The 16,386-nt window shown below is 40.6% G+C and overlaps 2 protein-coding genes and 1 long non-coding RNA gene across 4 annotated transcripts in view; 1 reads left to right on the top strand and 2 right to left on the bottom strand.

Moving 5' to 3' along the window:
• Nucleotides 1-126: 126 nt before the first annotated feature.
• On the top strand, nt 127-12,904 carry LOC115401002 (GTPase IMAP family member 9-like). Its single transcript, XM_030109124.1, has 3 exons — nt 127-514; nt 10,213-10,295; nt 11,239-12,904. The coding sequence occupies exons 2-3, from the start codon at nt 10,238-10,240 to the stop codon at nt 12,195-12,197; spliced, it is 1,017 nt and encodes a 338-aa protein (XP_029964984.1). The 5' UTR covers nt 127-514; nt 10,213-10,237; the 3' UTR covers nt 12,198-12,904.
• On the bottom strand, nt 918-8,363 carry yif1b (Yip1 interacting factor homolog B (S. cerevisiae)). 2 transcript variants are annotated; one of them, XM_030109125.1, is made up of 8 exons: nt 7,489-8,363; nt 5,361-5,463; nt 5,040-5,163; nt 4,830-4,934; nt 4,399-4,535; nt 4,127-4,282; nt 3,945-4,038; nt 918-2,023 (listed from the first exon to the last, which is right to left on the bottom strand). In XM_030109125.1, exons 1-8 carry the CDS (start codon nt 7,532-7,534, stop codon nt 1,868-1,870), a joined length of 921 nt encoding a protein of 306 aa, XP_029964985.1. In that variant the 5' UTR covers nt 7,535-8,363; the 3' UTR covers nt 918-1,867. The 2 variants fall into 2 exon arrangements, with proteins under 2 accessions (XP_029964985.1, XP_029964986.1); XM_030109126.1 differs by having other exon boundaries at nt 7,498-7,871.
• LOC115401007 (uncharacterized) overlaps nt 11,410-16,386 on the bottom strand; it is a 75,217-nt gene continuing 70,240 nt past the window's right edge. The window contains exon 3 of the long non-coding RNA XR_003932849.1: nt 11,410-11,630. This is a non-coding gene — a long non-coding RNA (uncharacterized LOC115401007). The remainder of the gene's footprint in view (nt 11,631-16,386) is intronic.

Below are 16,386 nucleotides of genomic sequence, written 5' to 3'. Positions count from 1 at the left end.
TTCTGATATTCGGTGGAAAATTGAGCAATTTTAGACGTATTATTGTTTCATAAACTAAAATATGAGGTTGAAAAACCGGTTTATGTTCATACTCTCATTATCTCCCACTCATTTTGTGCTACTGATTGTGTGAATCTGAATAATTTAAACTTCAGAGCATGTTGAATCTGTCTGAATCTGCATATTTGATTTTCGGGGGACATTTTATTAGCTGCAATATTTTGGAAAAAAAACTATCAAGCTCTCTGAGAATATGCAAGGCACACAAAAAAGCCCTGCTGTGATCGGGAGTGAAAACTTAAGCTTGCATTCAGGGAAAAGTAGCTGAAAAATGTCTTCGGAAACACAATCAGACATAAAACCAGTCTCATCTCAGCAGCTTCATCATTTTTTATTTAACCGTCAGTTCACTTCATTGGCTGTGTTCATTTTGACACTTGACCTCAGAACAAGTCCGACTCGGCCGAGAGGAAGAGGATCCACTGCTACGTGTAGAAAGAACTCCGCGGATTTGGTGAGATGTATTCTGTTTCAGTTAGTTTTTATCTAAAAAAGTTGGAAAAATGTGTAAGAGTTTATCATCGAGTTTAATGTAAGAAATTCTACTGGAAGCAAAACACTGACAGAGATCTCGAAAGAAAAGAAGAGAGAATTGATGAGTTAGTTGTTTTGTCAGTCATGTCTACATATGAACTACTGTGAAACATTTTTCAAAATTTATTTTAGTGGGATTTAGTCAAATTGTAAAAAAAAGATAAATATTGTAATACTTCGAGATGAAGAATAAAACAAAAAAAAGGCTTCAATTATTTAATCTATATGAAAAAAATCATGTAAACCTTATCTAAGAAACAAAACTATTGATCTAATTTGATTTTTTGAAATGCAGCTGTGCGTAAAAAGCACAGACAGTGACGTTAGACGACTCCTCAGCACATTAAAGCATTTCTGACAGTAAATTCAAGTATCTTCAACAGACATAGAAGAGTTTTTTTTTTTTTTTGCAGAAACAAACCATCTCATTTTCCCTTTCTTTATTCCATTGTCTTTCAGTATTAAACACATCTAATAATTTATGTCCTTTAAAAAACACATCAACGTTAGCTTGACATTTGATCATGAAGTGTACACCTTAATGACATTGTTCCTTAGAGCCGATCTTTCTGTTGAGGCAGCGAAGCTCAAACACGCACGACTGCACGAGCACAGACCGGTCAGCTAAACCTCATTTCCAGTGAGTCCCGGTACTCCTCCCCCCCTGAAACATAATTCACATTACAAAACCACAAAGAAAGTCCTTCTCGTCAACGCATCCACGAAGAGCCCGATGATCACTTAAAACCCTGCAGTTTCGTTCTTCGGCCCAAACGGACGGTTCGTGTGAGGTTAGTGTGCTTTTCTTTTTGGTCGGCTCAGAAAATAATCAGACCGGAGTGACGTCCACAGAAATACTACACACAGACATTCGTATTTAAATAAGTCTTACAAAACATAATTAACAGGTAATTACATACTATAGAAAAAAACAACTTAAAGCTGCTTGCTTTCTGCTACAAATTTATGAAGACGTTTAAAAAAAGAAAAAAAGGCAAATCTGCTGACATGGCTGTGCTGTGAGACGCCGCCTCACTTCTCCTGATGGCTGGCGGCGTGTCGCTCTGCTCCACGCACGAGGAGAGAGTCGTCCTGGACTCTGCTCTAACACCGCGACCACCTTCTTTGATATGTGTGCGGGGTGGTGTTTTTATTTGACTTTTTTTTTGTTTGTTTTTTGCGTGTGTGTGTAAAGGGAGGGGGGGTGAGATGGCGTTCAGACGGTAGAGTTCATCTTCTACGTGAGCCAAAGTGCGTCCGTGTGTGGAGGCTTTTATCTGACGAGGTGGAATGTGAGCCAGTACATGAAGACGGGCTGCGCCGCCGCTATGGTCATGGTCAGGTACATCCTCAGCTGGTTCCTGGCTCCTCTGATCAGCCGGCCCTCCGCCGCCGCCTCGGACAGCAGCTTCAGGCGCATTGTGCGAATCTGCACAAAAAACACACGGAGATGTGTTTTTAATCACAGTGCTAAACAGAAAACTGAAAAAACAAAAATCCCTTTTTTGTCCAAATTTCTTTGATTTTCCAATAATTAGGGACCGAGCCCCGGAGGGCAAGGTGGCCGCAGGCCACCTTGCCCGTAGGGCAAGGTCTCTATTGTTATTCGTTCGTTTATTGTCGTCGTTCTATATTATTATTATACTAACGCCCAAAGAAACGCAAATTTGACCCACTAAACATGCACGAAAACTCACCAAATTTGGCACACACATCATGACCGGCGAAAAATTTTATAAAATGGAAAAATTAACCCCATCTGCTCTCTAGCGCCACCTAGAAACAGTAAAATTGTCGCTACAGTCCGCAGGAATGTCGCAGAGAGATCAAACCAACGTTGACGCGGTCGTCTCATCAAGGTCTACATTTCACGCGCTGACACCCCTGACCTAAATCCAACAGGAAGTCTGCCATTTCCCTTTCAAAGTAAAATTATGATCAAAATCACTCCTCACGAAAAAATTATCTCCTCCGAGACCGTTTGTCGTACAGACATAAGAGTCACGCGACGTGAAAGAGGGCAAATTTCTCTACAAAAGTTGTGAACAACTTTGTCAAAAGTCTAACGGTGTGGATTTTATTAGCGTACAAAGTTGGAAGTCTGAAATCCTGCCTTGCTCCGGCCCTCATCCGTTATAATGGGGAGAAAAGGAAAAAAGTCGCCTTTTTTCAGCATCTCCAACAAGTGGCGACTGCGGCTAAACCGTGACTCCTATCAACAAACCGAGCACACGTAAAGTCTCACCAGATTCTCCCGAACAAGATGATGTAACATAAGTGGGGAAAATGTCATGATTTATGTACGTTTTCACAGGTATAAGTTGGTGTGCGCTCTGCATTTTTTTCCCTGTCAGTTATAATGGAGCCGGATGGGGAAAAATCTCGCGTTTCTCACAAGCTGAGGCCTCTGAGGTCCAAACTAAAAGTCTGACTGCTCTGAAAGCCTCACCAACTGAAAGACAACAAATTTTCCTATCAAACGTGATATTTTTTGTTCAGTTATGCCAAACAGCAAAGGAACAAGGAGCAGTTGTTTCCCAAACAGAAGCTTTGATTTTCTCCTCTCTCCACTCTAACTGAAATGACCATATATGGGCATGTATTGCAGTTACACAGCGGACAGCAGCTGTCAATCAAACTCTGCCACTGATTGCCTTCATTCAGTGACTCTCAAAAGCAGCTGGGAGAAGCTAACAACTCCATGTTAGTGGATGGAACATGCAAACAGCTCAATGTTAGTGGATGGGAGACGCTAACTACTCCATGTTAGTGGATGGGAGATGCTAACTACTCATTGTTAGTGGATGGGAGATGCTAACTACTCCATGTTAGTGGATGGGAGATGCTAACAACTCCATGTTAGTGGATGGGAGATGCTAACTACTCAATGTTAGTGGATGGGAGATGCTAACTACTCCATGTTAGTGGATGGGGGATGCTAACTACTCCATGTTAATGGATGGGAGATGCTAACTACTCCATGTTAGTGGATGGGACATGCTAACTACTCCATGTTAGTGGATGGGAGATGCTAACTACTCCATGTTAATGGATGGGAGATGCTAACAACTGCATGTTAGTGGATGGGACATGCTAACTACTCCATGTTAGTGGATGGGAGATGCTAACTACTCCATGTTAGTGGATGGGAGATGCTAACAACTCTGTGTTAATGGAAGACAGATTCTGACAGCTTCATGTTAGTGGGTGGACGTCTCAGTCGCTGGCCGGCGCGGAGGCTCGGTCCCGACCAATGCCGCTTGCGGCTTTAATTTTAGTATCAAGCTTTATTTTCAGACCACAAATTTTGCTTAATCTCAAAATGCACATCTTAATCCCAAAACACTCACCATAAAGACAAAGATGGCAGCACAACACCAGAGTAGAGAGAGATAATATGCCGGCCTCCCAAACAAAAGTCCTGCCACCACTCCTACGATCATCCTGACAAGACGGAGAGAAGAGAGAGACGCTCAGTCAGGTCTGGTACGAACGGACCTGAACAACAACAACAACGCAGGTCGTTACATACCCTACATATTTGTAGCCGGAGAAAGCCAGAAGGTCTATGGTGGTGAGGTCCGTGTTCACGGTGACAAGGTAGAGCGACAGCAGGACCGCCAGGACCTCCATGATCAGCCACACCAGCGCCGAGCTGGCCTGGACTCCCAGCAGCTCCGGCGAGAACCTCAACACCACAGCAGACAAATGAATAACGAGGGACGGTCGGCGGTCTGACATTCTTCAAAACCTTGGGACACACTGCGTGTGTGTGTGTGTGTGTGTGTGTGTGTGTGTGTGTACCGGTTCTGTGTGCCGAGGGCCAGTCCGGCCACCAGGATGTACGTGATGAAGCCCATGGTGGGGATGTAGAGATCAGGAGCGTTCACGTCAAAGCGTGGAGCCACAGGAGTGTCCTGCTGGTAGCTCACCTCCCAGTTCTGCAGCACATACACGCGCACACACACACCGTGACACACTTAGCACTGCTTGACATTTAGTCCTGATAGAGTTTCAAGTAATTTGACACACAATACAGAACGGCTCGACCCTGTGGCTGGAAAATGCAATAATGCACACGGACAGAAGTGTACATGTAAAAGCTCGAAGTGTGTGTGACCTGGATTTCTTTTTTAAGCAGCAGAAGAAGCTGCAGTGGTCCACAGAGACTCTTTCATTGTCTCACCCAGGGAACTGCGCGCAGATCTAAAGTCAGCAGGTGGAAGCAGACTAACCTTGTGCATGTAAGGAAAAACAAGGAGGCCCAGCTTCTTCCCCACGTACACCGTGTCCACGGCGAAGTAGTACTTCAGCTTCGAAATGGGGATGAACCGGTCCAGCTGAAACAAGCAGGAACACAGAGACACACACACATGATTTGATTTGAAGACTGAAGCACTTCAACAATATGAAGGGGAGGAAGAAGAAGAAGAAAAAGAGGTTACATTTTTGTCCACCATCTCCCTTCCCTGGGTTGCCAGGGAGCTTCCGTACGCCATGGCCAGGTTGGACATGGGGTCTGAGAGGATCGACTGGCCAGGAAACCCCTGAGGACCGGGCTGCTGGTTCCTGTACAGGCGATGCCACACAGTGACTCAGCTGAATGAACACTTCAATACAGAAGCGAAGAAGAGACTGAAGCTCATGTTGAGCATATTGTAACAGTTGTATATAATTATGTGTCATTTTTAACTAGTATAAGCCATGCTGAGGGGTGTCTGAGCTGTGCTTCAGACTGGATTGTTGACTGACAGTGGACCGCCCACCTGAAGCCCGCCTGTGATCCGACTCCAGCTCCACTGGTATCCTCAAACAGCTGGCTGCCATCTGAGCCGTCTGCAGAGCTGTTCCTGAGACGCATATTAGGCTCTGCAGGAAAAATGAACACAGAGTTGGAGATATGTCAAACTCAGCATTAGATCTTAACCAATTTGTTTGACACTGCATTTCTAGGCGATGCATTAGGAAAGCGGGACAAGGAAAGCCAACAAATGCAGCCACAATTAAAAGGAGAAATGAGAAAAGCAGCTGTTTGCTTTCTTCTGCACGGCAAGAAATATTCAAATTCACAGACACTCGAGTCGTTGTGTAGATGTGCAACACAGCAGTGTTTCCCTTTAAAAGTACTTCAGTGTTTATTAAACTAAGCGGAGACTGATGCAACACAACAGAAATGCTTGTGCTTCGAGGTTTGTTTCCTAATTACAACTAATACAAGCTAATCTTGGAAAACTAGAGTGAAAGCTCCTGCAGAAAGTTTACTGTACGTTTCTGAAAAAGTTTTTAAAAACACTGGTATGAGTTAAAGTGAATTGGAAAGATGATTAGTTAAATTTTACATGCATTAAATGTTCTCATACTCCCGATTTCAAAGCTCTGAGCAAAAGAAAGAGCTCTTTTTAACCATCATTACCAGAGGGAGCGATCACTTCATCACACACTGATCACAAGACAAGACTGCTCTGTTTCCTCACCACCAACACAAAAACATTCACTGTGGTTTGATGCAATTTCTGATGCAGGGGCAGATCTGGCTGCATGGAGTGTTTCTTTTTAAATTATTATTTTTGCCACAAGTCTCCTCTCATAGATTCAATATTTTCTTGAAATCTCTCAGTTTTCAAAGTTACTTCTTCTTTTGAAAATGAAACAAATTGCAAGAGTTGGAGGAGGAAGCAACTACTGCTCTCCAAACTGTCCACTGTTCCATCGTTTAATGAACAATAAGTGAGAATACAGTCCAGGATGATTACATCATGTATTTTGACATTTATTATAATTCTGTTTCAATGCCTGGAAGGTCTTGAAATGTCCCACCTAGACCTGGGTATAATAAAATCTAACAAACAGGAAAGTTTCAGTTAGAAACTTCCAAATAGGAAGCCACGTCCAAAGCTCAAGAACATCACTCAACAGAATTTCTATATGAGGAATTAGATTTCCTCCTGATGGACTTTATAATACCTTCCAACCTTCTTTAAGTTAAACAATGTAACTCTCTAGCTAGTGAAAACAACAGTACTGTAAGCGGAAGCTATGGATATCGAATCTACAAGCATAATTTCGTTCACTCGTTTAATAATGACAATGTTTGTTATTTGGAAAGAGACTTTCCCAAACGATAACTTTACGAGTTCCCAGCACACGAAATAAACATCACTAACACCATCAGTAAACAGGGAAATCACTTCATCCGAAACACCACAGACACCAAAACACTCGTCAACCACTCTTTTATGAAGAAAGCATAAATAGGTCACTGTCACCTGAATCATAATGACGATAAAGTTTGCTGTAAACATTAACAATAAGAACAGTGGCCAAAAATAAAGAAGTGTAATAAATCAGAAGATCGTTAACCAGCCAAGCCCCGTTTTATGTCAAGAATTAGCCTGGCAGCACTCCGCTCTTTTGTAACACGATATACTGAAGGCACACGCTCAGAACTTTAATTTATTTTTTTCTTCAAAGCCATCTCTCGTGACGGCCAACCTTTTACATTGGTGAACATGTCCACCTTAGTGATCTGAAGTGTTTCATATCAATGGCTAGCCTCAGCCGGCAGACAGCAGCGACCCGATGTTGCGGGTTAGGTGGTTTCCCTGGTAACTGATGGCCGATTTCTCCCAGCGTCCTTCGTTACTGCTAGTAATAGCAGATGTTATACAAAAGAACAGGAATCCGAAGCTATTCAGTCGAATACCGTTTAACCGCATTCACAATACAGTCATATCTGCTACAACAAAGCACACTAAAGGGCTGTCGGCCACCAGTTAACAAAGAAACCAATTAATCCGAAACACCAGAGGGTTAGCAACACCATTTACGTTAGTCTGCAGACAGTAAGCGGCGCGAATGAATAAAACTACTGATCGGATCATTGAAACCACGTACGTAACTTACGCTGTCTGAAGCCACTCTGAGTTGCAGTATAATCCATTTGGAAAAGCAGCAGCAGCTCTCAAACAACCAACTAAACTCTGCACCTCTCGTGTCTCTGTGTGTGTCTAGTGCCGAGCAGCTGCTGTCATTCTTGGATCGAACCGGAAGTGAAACAATTCTACTTCCGCTTTGCTGCAGCTTGGAGGAGGAAACATCCCTGTGCTGATGCCATCTGCTGTTGAATCTTCACATTGATTTGCAGTCTGTTTTCTGATCCTTTTACGATTTTGATTCACTCAGCTGGCTGCGAAATCACACACTGAGAGGACAAATATGATGCGTTTAAATCCTCGAGGAAATGTACTCAGCCTGTACTTGAAATCCTCTTCAGCTCGTTGATTTAATATGTTTGTGCTCTCACTGTAAAAAAAAACACAATGGCAATGGCAGATTAAAAGCACACAAATATGGGTTCAGATCAGTGAAATCAAAATGTCAGGTCTGGATATGTTTACACTCAGAATAAAACGATACCTTGAGAACTGCTGACATATGCATTTTTTTAAATCAGCAATTAAAATATTGTTATATGAACACACTTTTCCATTAAAAATTGCATTTTATTTATTTTATTATTGCAATTTAGAAAATTTTAACTATATTTATTCTCAATTTTATGCGATTCTTAATCGTTTTGTTTTAATAGATGTCATAATCTTAACTTCTTTAGATTAAGATTGTCCTGTTTTAATGTATTTCTATGAAAGGCACTGTGAAGGTCTTTGCATCTAAATGGTGCTATATAAATAAATTTGACTTGACAGGGTGCATGGATGTATACTGTGTGTGTGTGTGTGTGTGTGTGTGTGTGTGTGTGTGTGATTTAAAAATATATATTATTTTTAAATCTGTAGTTTGTGTGTAATCCGTAACACCACATAAATCCCAGGACACACACACACACACACACACACACACACACACACACACACACACACACACAAGTATCCAAGTACTGGTGTATGTATATATATATATATATATATATATATATACATATATATATATATATACATATATATATATATATATATATATATATATATATATATATATATATATATATATATATATATATATATACATATATATACATATATATATATATATATATATATATATATATATATATATATATACATATATATATAATAAAAATAATAAGAAAAAGAATCATTTAAAATAGGTCATTTCCGATTTATTATCTCAATGAACTATTCATATCAAGTGCAGACATTTTCCTTCAGAGAAAAAAAGAACTTGTCCTGTTAATATTTAATTTCATCTTGGGAAATATGATCAACAGACAGAAAACTAAAAAAAGAAAAAAACAGTGCTGGTTTGAACAAGCTTACAGATTTACTACACAAGTGCCTAACAGATGGATGGAAAATAATGTTACAGCCATGCTAAAATACACACTGCTACTAGTGTACTACTAGTATACAAGTACTGGTATATTTGTGTGTGTGTGTGTATATATATATATATATATATATATATATACCAGTACACAGTACCAGTATGTGTGTGTGTATATATATATGTATATATATATATACCAGTACTTGTATACTAGTAGTACACTAGTAGCAGTGTGTATTTTAGCATGGCTGTAACATTATTTTTCATCCATCTGTTAGGCACTTGTGTAGTAAATCTGTAAGCTTGTTCAAACCAGCACTGTTTTTTTTTCCAGTTTTCTGTCTGTTGATTATATTTCCCAAGATGAAATTAAATATTAACAGGACAAGTTCTTTTTTTCTCTGAAGGAAAATGTCTGCACTTGATATGAATAGTTCATTGAGATAATAAATCGGAAATGACTTATTTTAAATGATTCTTTTTCTTATTATTTTTATTTTAAATTTGAAACTATTCAACTTGATACACCTCATCATGAAATGTATGTGAAATGACTTGGGACTGAAAGCTTTTGCCTTTGCGGAACTCGATGTGTGTGTTTTGTTGTGACGTTCAGACTGAGGAACATGCCTGCATGTCTGTGAACAGAAGCAGCCACATTCCAGGTGGAATATCTTGGTGTAAAGAGATCAGCTATAACTGGAAACTGATAATCAAAGGAATTTCTTCCTGTAAGCGAATAGGAGTTGACAAACATCCTTAGCTGCTTTTCTCATTTCATCAAGTAAAGTGAAATCGTGTTTTTGAACTGTCGGTGGAAAAATGAGTACCCACAGGAAACCCTTGCACAGGGAGAACATGCAAACCCCATACAGAAAGGCCCATCCACCATGAGGTGAGAGTGTGAACCATGACATCACTACACAGCCTTTGAGCAGTGAGGTTTCAGACTACCAAATGGAAATCCCCTGTTCCCAGCCTCTAATTCAACCTTGTAATAATACCATCAATCTTGCCAATAATCAATAATATTAAAGACCCCCCCCCCAGCAAACAGTTTTTAATTGGATTGCTGATATTCATGTGGGAAAATTCAGAAATTATACCTCTAATAAAGACTGAAAGTGTTTCTTTGAAAGTGTACATAACAGTTACTTAAGACAATATTTACTTCCTGAATCAAAGTTCCCCCAGCTGGCGACTTTTATTTTCACTTCACATTTACTGTAAGGAGTCGTCAAACTAGAATGGTGACTTCAGGACACGATTACTATGAAGTGTGTGCATTCATAAATGTGTTCAGCACAGCAGATCTGCTCTGTCGTGCTGTGCAGCCATGGCGTATTCTTCCTTAAGACGATATCAGCCAGATTCTTCAAGGAACCACAGCCCAGGTAATCTGCAATTAATCACAGTATTTCATTCATTAAGCTTTTTGTGCAGTTATGTGCAAGTCAAAGCTGATTTCTATTTACATTTTTTAAGAATACATATTTGCCAATAAATATGCAGAATACAGTCTGAACCATTTAATTTCAAAACTACAAAACTGAAGGAGCACCAATGTAAATTACAGCGGATGCTAAAATGTAACCTTTATAACACTTTACAAAGTCAGTAATCTCTCATACTTGTGAATGAATTGTTAATTATTTTGGTCAGATTTAATCAAAAAAATGCAAAAATCTCAGCCCTGACCTGTTACTTTCAGCATTTTTGTCTCTTAACGTATATTAAACAACAGTTTATCTAATGTGTTGAAAAATTTATAATTGTGTTTTTGGCCAAATATTGTTGAAGTTACTGTCAGTAAATTAATGTATGATACAGTGTGCACAACTACAGTAAATGGATGTTACTGTGTTATACATCAGCAGTTTTACTTATCACACACAGTGTAGAGTATCTTGGTGTGAATATATTTTACATTAAAGTCATGGAAAGATAATGTGAAGACAAAGTCAGAAAACCTTACAGTTCTAATTTCAACACTGTAGAAAAGCTACAAAAAATCTCATCAAAAGGTTATTTTTTAATTGTCTCTCTCTAAATTTGAGAAAACATAATTCTTTTTCATATACCTTATACTGTGGCTGTTTGATTTTATCACTGTGAGGATAAGTCAGAGTTACAGTTATAGGATCAAAATACTGTAGTTATTTATACTGAAGCTTGTCACATTGGGAACTGAGGGCATCACATCTATAGTGTCTGAATGTCAAGACTTCCTGATAAGTCTTTAATGAAACTCACTTATATTTTGTACAAAGCCCCAAAGAAATTGAGCTGGTACACGAACGTGAACTAAACACATTTCTTTTGAAAATGTTGTTTCAGGTGAAGAAATGCGACTGGTGCTGGTTGGAAAAACAGGGAATGGAAAGAGTGCGTCAGGAAACACCATCCTCGGATGGGAGGCTTTCGATTCACAGCTCTCTCCAACTTCTGTCACGTTGGAGTGCAAAAAGGCCAGAGGGGTGGTGGACGGCCGCAGGGTCGCCGTGATCGACACACCAGGAATTTACGACACCAAATACAAAGAGGCGGAGGTCATCCAAAAAGTGAAGGAGTGCGTCTCCCTCTCCGCTCCCGGCCCTCACGTGTTCCTGATCGTGGTGAAGCTGGGGAGGTTCACAGAGGAGGAGCAGAACACCGTCGAACTCCTGCAGCAGGTGTTTGGATCCGAAGCTGCAAATTACTCCATGGTTCTCTTCACTCAGGGCGATCAGCTGAAAAACACAACAATAGAAGGATACTTCAGTAAATGTGGAAAACTGAGCCATCTGATTTCCAAGTGTATGTGGCGGTATCATGTTTTCAACAACATGTCCGCTGCCAGGAGTCAGGTGACCGAGTTTTTTATAAAGATAAAAAGTATCATCAGCGATAACCAGGGGAAATTTTACACCAACGCAATGTTCCAGGAGGCTGAGAGAGCGATCCAAGAGCAACAGAGGATGATTCAGGAGGCCACAGCGGAGCACAAACACAGAGAGGAGGAAAAACTCAGGAAGATGCTTCAAGGGGAAGAACTGCAGGCGATGCTCAAGAGACTCGATGCCGAGTACGAGAAGAGCGCAAGAGAGAAGGCAGAAAAGAAAAACAAATTTCTTAAAGGCGGCATGATATTGACCACGGCAGAGGTGGGTGTTGCCATCGGCGCCGCCGCCGCAGTCGCCGGGGGTCCGGTCTGCATCGGGATCGGAGCGGTGGTGGGAGGACTGGTCGGGGCGGTGGCGGGAGCAACGATGCCGATCGCAGCAGAAGCTCTGAAGAAGAAGTGCTCTGTACAGTAGAGAGCCGCTTCACTCAGGAATGAAGACGCCTGAAAAACCTCATAAAATCTTCTTAATCCCGTTTCATAGTCAGCATGCCAGTTTTAATTGGACCTGAAGTATGTCTGAGGTGAATTATTCTTTTTGTTCTGTCCTGCACTGCTTGGCCTTGCTGGAATCTTCTGTGGCTGACAGTTTATGATCCTGACGGTGGAAAACAAAGCAGCAAGGCCGAAGCAACACTCCGAGCTCTTTTTCTTCTCTCACATGTTTATTGTTTCATTTTCATGTTGCACTTCACTGATGGTTATTGTTCACTCTCTTGGCATCTGAAGCAATAGAGCTACAAATTATAAATACATGACGGTCATTATGTAATCATCATTTAGTCACCTCGTATGTTTTCATTTGTAAGATATTTCCTTACTTTTCAAACCACAGGTCATTACTGACTATTTCTCAGGGAAAAAAAACTACTGGTAATATTAAAAACTTTCATCCGCATTCTGTAGCTAATAACATTTTATTAAAGAAAGGAAATTCCTGTATTTTAGTTGACAAATTCAGGTATGTGTTTGTCATAAAGTTTACTTTTTTCTGAAGTGTGAGTTTAGAATGGACATGTAATATCAGTAAACTGATGCCTTTGAAGGAAAATGTAATAAAACATCCAACTGTTAATAGTGAAATATGTGGACAGTTTGTTTTTGTGAAAATGTTATAATTCATTAAAAATAAAAAGTATTTTCAAGATCAGTGCATTTATTGCTATTGGGTAAAATTAAGCTGTTTATTTGTACCTGAGTATAAAAATTGAGGTCACCTCCGGTCTCAGGAAGCTGTCAACAGTCAGTGAATGAGAACTAAACTGAATGTGAGCAGCACAGTAGGACATTTTAGTAGCTACACACAAGTAATTCCTTCAGCAGAGTGTGACATTCTAAACACAACGTGAGCGCTGGACTTTCCTCGTTAGATGAACAAATTAAGGTTTCAATGCCTCTGGGTGCTCTAACCTCCTCTCATTTTGTTTGTTTGTGTCTCAGAGGAGTCCACACTGCAGCCTGTGGGACAATTAAAGGCTGTTATCAATATTTAACAGCTCCCTAGTGTCATCAGATAGGATTTGCCCGCATTTGATTAGAATATTTTGATAAATGTGGCCCATAGTGAGAAAATTCTAAGGTTGAAAAACAATCGCAATTTGTGCCCGAGTCCTCGTTTCGCCTGCTTCTTCCTCCATTGTTTAAAATGACTTTGTGTCTTTGTCTCGCTCTGCTGACAGCTGTACTCAGCAGCCCTCAGGGGAAAATGACCAACTCTGCTCACTGTGCTCGAAAACCATCCTGACCCACATATACACGTCTATACTCACATGTCCATGTGCACGTGTGTGTGTGTCTATGCGTGTGTGTAGCCTTAATGAAGGAATCACTGCACACTCTGAACAGAAAGGGCTTTTTTTTTTTTTTTTACTTTCATTTTTAACACCTAAACACGGCCAAGACGGGACTATTTTAAGACATTTTGTCATGCAGTAGTAATTGTTCCAAAGGCCACACAGAGCACAACAGAGGAGCACAGCGAACCGCCAGGTCTGCCATGACATCGCAGACACAAGAGGTTTGGGGAGAATATGTCTTCAGAAACTGACTTTGACAGCTTTGTCAGGCTCAAGCACAGGAAAAAAAGGGAACAAAGCAAGTAGCATGTTAAGATGGAGATTCCTTCTCTCCATGTCTTCTGAGGCCATTGAATTAACATGAAAATGCACTTTGAACTCACCGAAATAACTCAATATATTCCAGATACTCACATCTGCATACTTATGGTTAAATAAATTCACACTACATTTTGAAGGGACAATGCAGGTTGAGTACCTCCATGGCGAAGCACACACACCAATGTTCACTCCTGATTCTGAATAAACCTCGAAATGCATGAAATGCATTTTGGCCTACAAATGTGTTTTCAACTTTTTCTTTAATCCTTCAATAAAAGATGAATATGATATGGCTTTTTTCAAGAAGTGAATTGCTACAGCATGTTGGCAAAACATCTCTGACACAATTAACTCTGAACTCACACTCAAAAGAAAAGTTTGGATGAATCTATGAGATGCACTGTGTCCTGAGGTGTGACTGTGAGTGAGTGTGTGTGTGAGTGTGTTTGTCTGTCTCTTTGCTTCTCTGAGTTTGCTGGGATCGACTCCCGCGCTCCTCAACCCTGAACAGGAGGGACAGTAAAGAAAATGGATGGATTACTTCATTGCATTCATTTTTAATGAAACATGAAGCCGTAAAGCCGTTATCTAAACACCCCCGTTCTGCTTTTATCAAAAATTGTTCCCTGTGTGGAGCTGTTTATTATTGATATGCTATGAGCATTGCATAAGCATGGCTTCATCTGCAGCAAGCCTGCAACTGGAGTAAAAGTTACTAAATCATTAAAATAAATGGTAAATGGATTTCGCTCATATAGTGCTTTTCTGCCGCTTGAGCGGTCCCCAAAGCGCTTTCCATTGTTAATCATATTCACCCATTCACACACGACACTGGGCAGAGGTGCTCCGTTTGGATCAGTTTTTGGTTCAGAGTCAAGGAGACTTCGACGTGAGAACAGATATGGAATTAAACCTGAAACCTTCAAATTGAGAGATGACAATCCACAGCCTGGTTTGTGTTATGTTAATAAAATAACACAACATAGAGAAACAACACATTTCCACTGGTCTCCAAAAATACATTACAATAGGTCATGCATTTGGCAGCTATTTCCACAAAGAAACCATACCATTTATTTGGTTGACTCCAATGTTTAGGGCCTGAAAACCAGTATTTGATTACAGTTTCTTAATCCCGTGTGAAGTTCAGTTTGAGTGCAGGGTGCGCAGTGGACAGGCCAGAGACAAAGACAGCGACAGGAAAGGAAATGAAAGTCATTAGACACTTGACAAAGTTCCTCGTGCGTCACTTTAAATGGACTCACTCGGGGCGTCTTTATAATGTGCTCATAGTTTTATGACTGTAGCGCAGCTGAGCTGTCAGCACTGCGCAGATCAAGTCCGAGGACCGACCACACTTCCCCACTTCAGCTGAGGGCGGCTCATTTGGTAGAGCGGATTGTCTTCAATCAAAAAAAAAAAAAGGCTGCTGATTCGATCTCCTATGTGGATGAGACTGAACGCTAATGAACGCAAGACAATCACTACCATTAATGTATAAACGGAACTAACAATGTAAAGCGCTTCAGGAATAATCAGTGGAATCCATTCACCGTTCAGCTGAAATCACATCCGTCAGCGGAAGTCAGACGCTGGCGCTCAACTCTTTCTTTGGTCTGTTCAATGATCACATAATCAGTAATAAAGTAAGATATTTTAAAGGTGCATTAAGGAGTTTTACAATCTTAAAAGTACTTATTTTCCACCATAAACATGTTACACATTTTTAATGATGTGTACAATGTGCCCTGACATATTCATTACAAGTACCACTAACAGCGCTAAATTGTCACGTGAAAGTTGCAGTGCCGGTCCGGCACCAGAATTTTTTTGGGAGAATTTGAAAGGAATGGCGTAATGCACGCTCCGGCTGGTTAAGTTTCATTTTGTCCACCATTACTCCGCCAGATGCTTAGTGAGCAACAACTGAGCAGGATCTTCCAGAAAGTAAGAAAAAACTGGCTTCTAGCACTGCCACAGCTCCAGCACAGACTCCACCAGGTAAAAGAAACTTAAATCTTACTTGAGTGCTACTAAACGAGAGAAGACGGACTTCTCCTCTTCCGTGCACGCGGGCCACAGGGACGAGTTTTTCACTAAGCTGCATTACGCCCAAAGCCTGCAGGGGGCGCTATTTCGCATAAAACGTGCAAACTCCTCAATGCACCTTTAAGCGGAAGTAAAACTTCAGACTAGTAACAAGTAATGAGCCAAAGAAGAGTTATCGACCTGCTATTTTCAAATCTAGCAGCAGCAACACTTCATTTTAGGGAATCTCCCAGTTTGACCGTGTTCCGGTGGATTTTTCCGACTGTGAAGAGGGACTTTTCCCATCTCCTCTTTTCTCGTAAGTGCACAATAAAGCAGCTCATCAGCAATCCACTCCATTGTATTTTTACTGTCTACCAGCTCTTCCTAAAAAAATGGTTTGATGAAAAATTCAAGTCAATAAATAAAAGACATTTTTCAAAAGGCCTTGACAGTCAA

Source organism: Salarias fasciatus, chromosome 14 (assembly GCF_902148845.1).
Source record: "Salarias fasciatus chromosome 14, fSalaFa1.1, whole genome shotgun sequence".
Classification (NCBI taxonomy): Eukaryota; Metazoa; Chordata; class Actinopteri; order Blenniiformes; family Blenniidae; genus Salarias; species Salarias fasciatus.
This window is presented reverse-complemented; position numbering and strand designations above follow the sequence as displayed.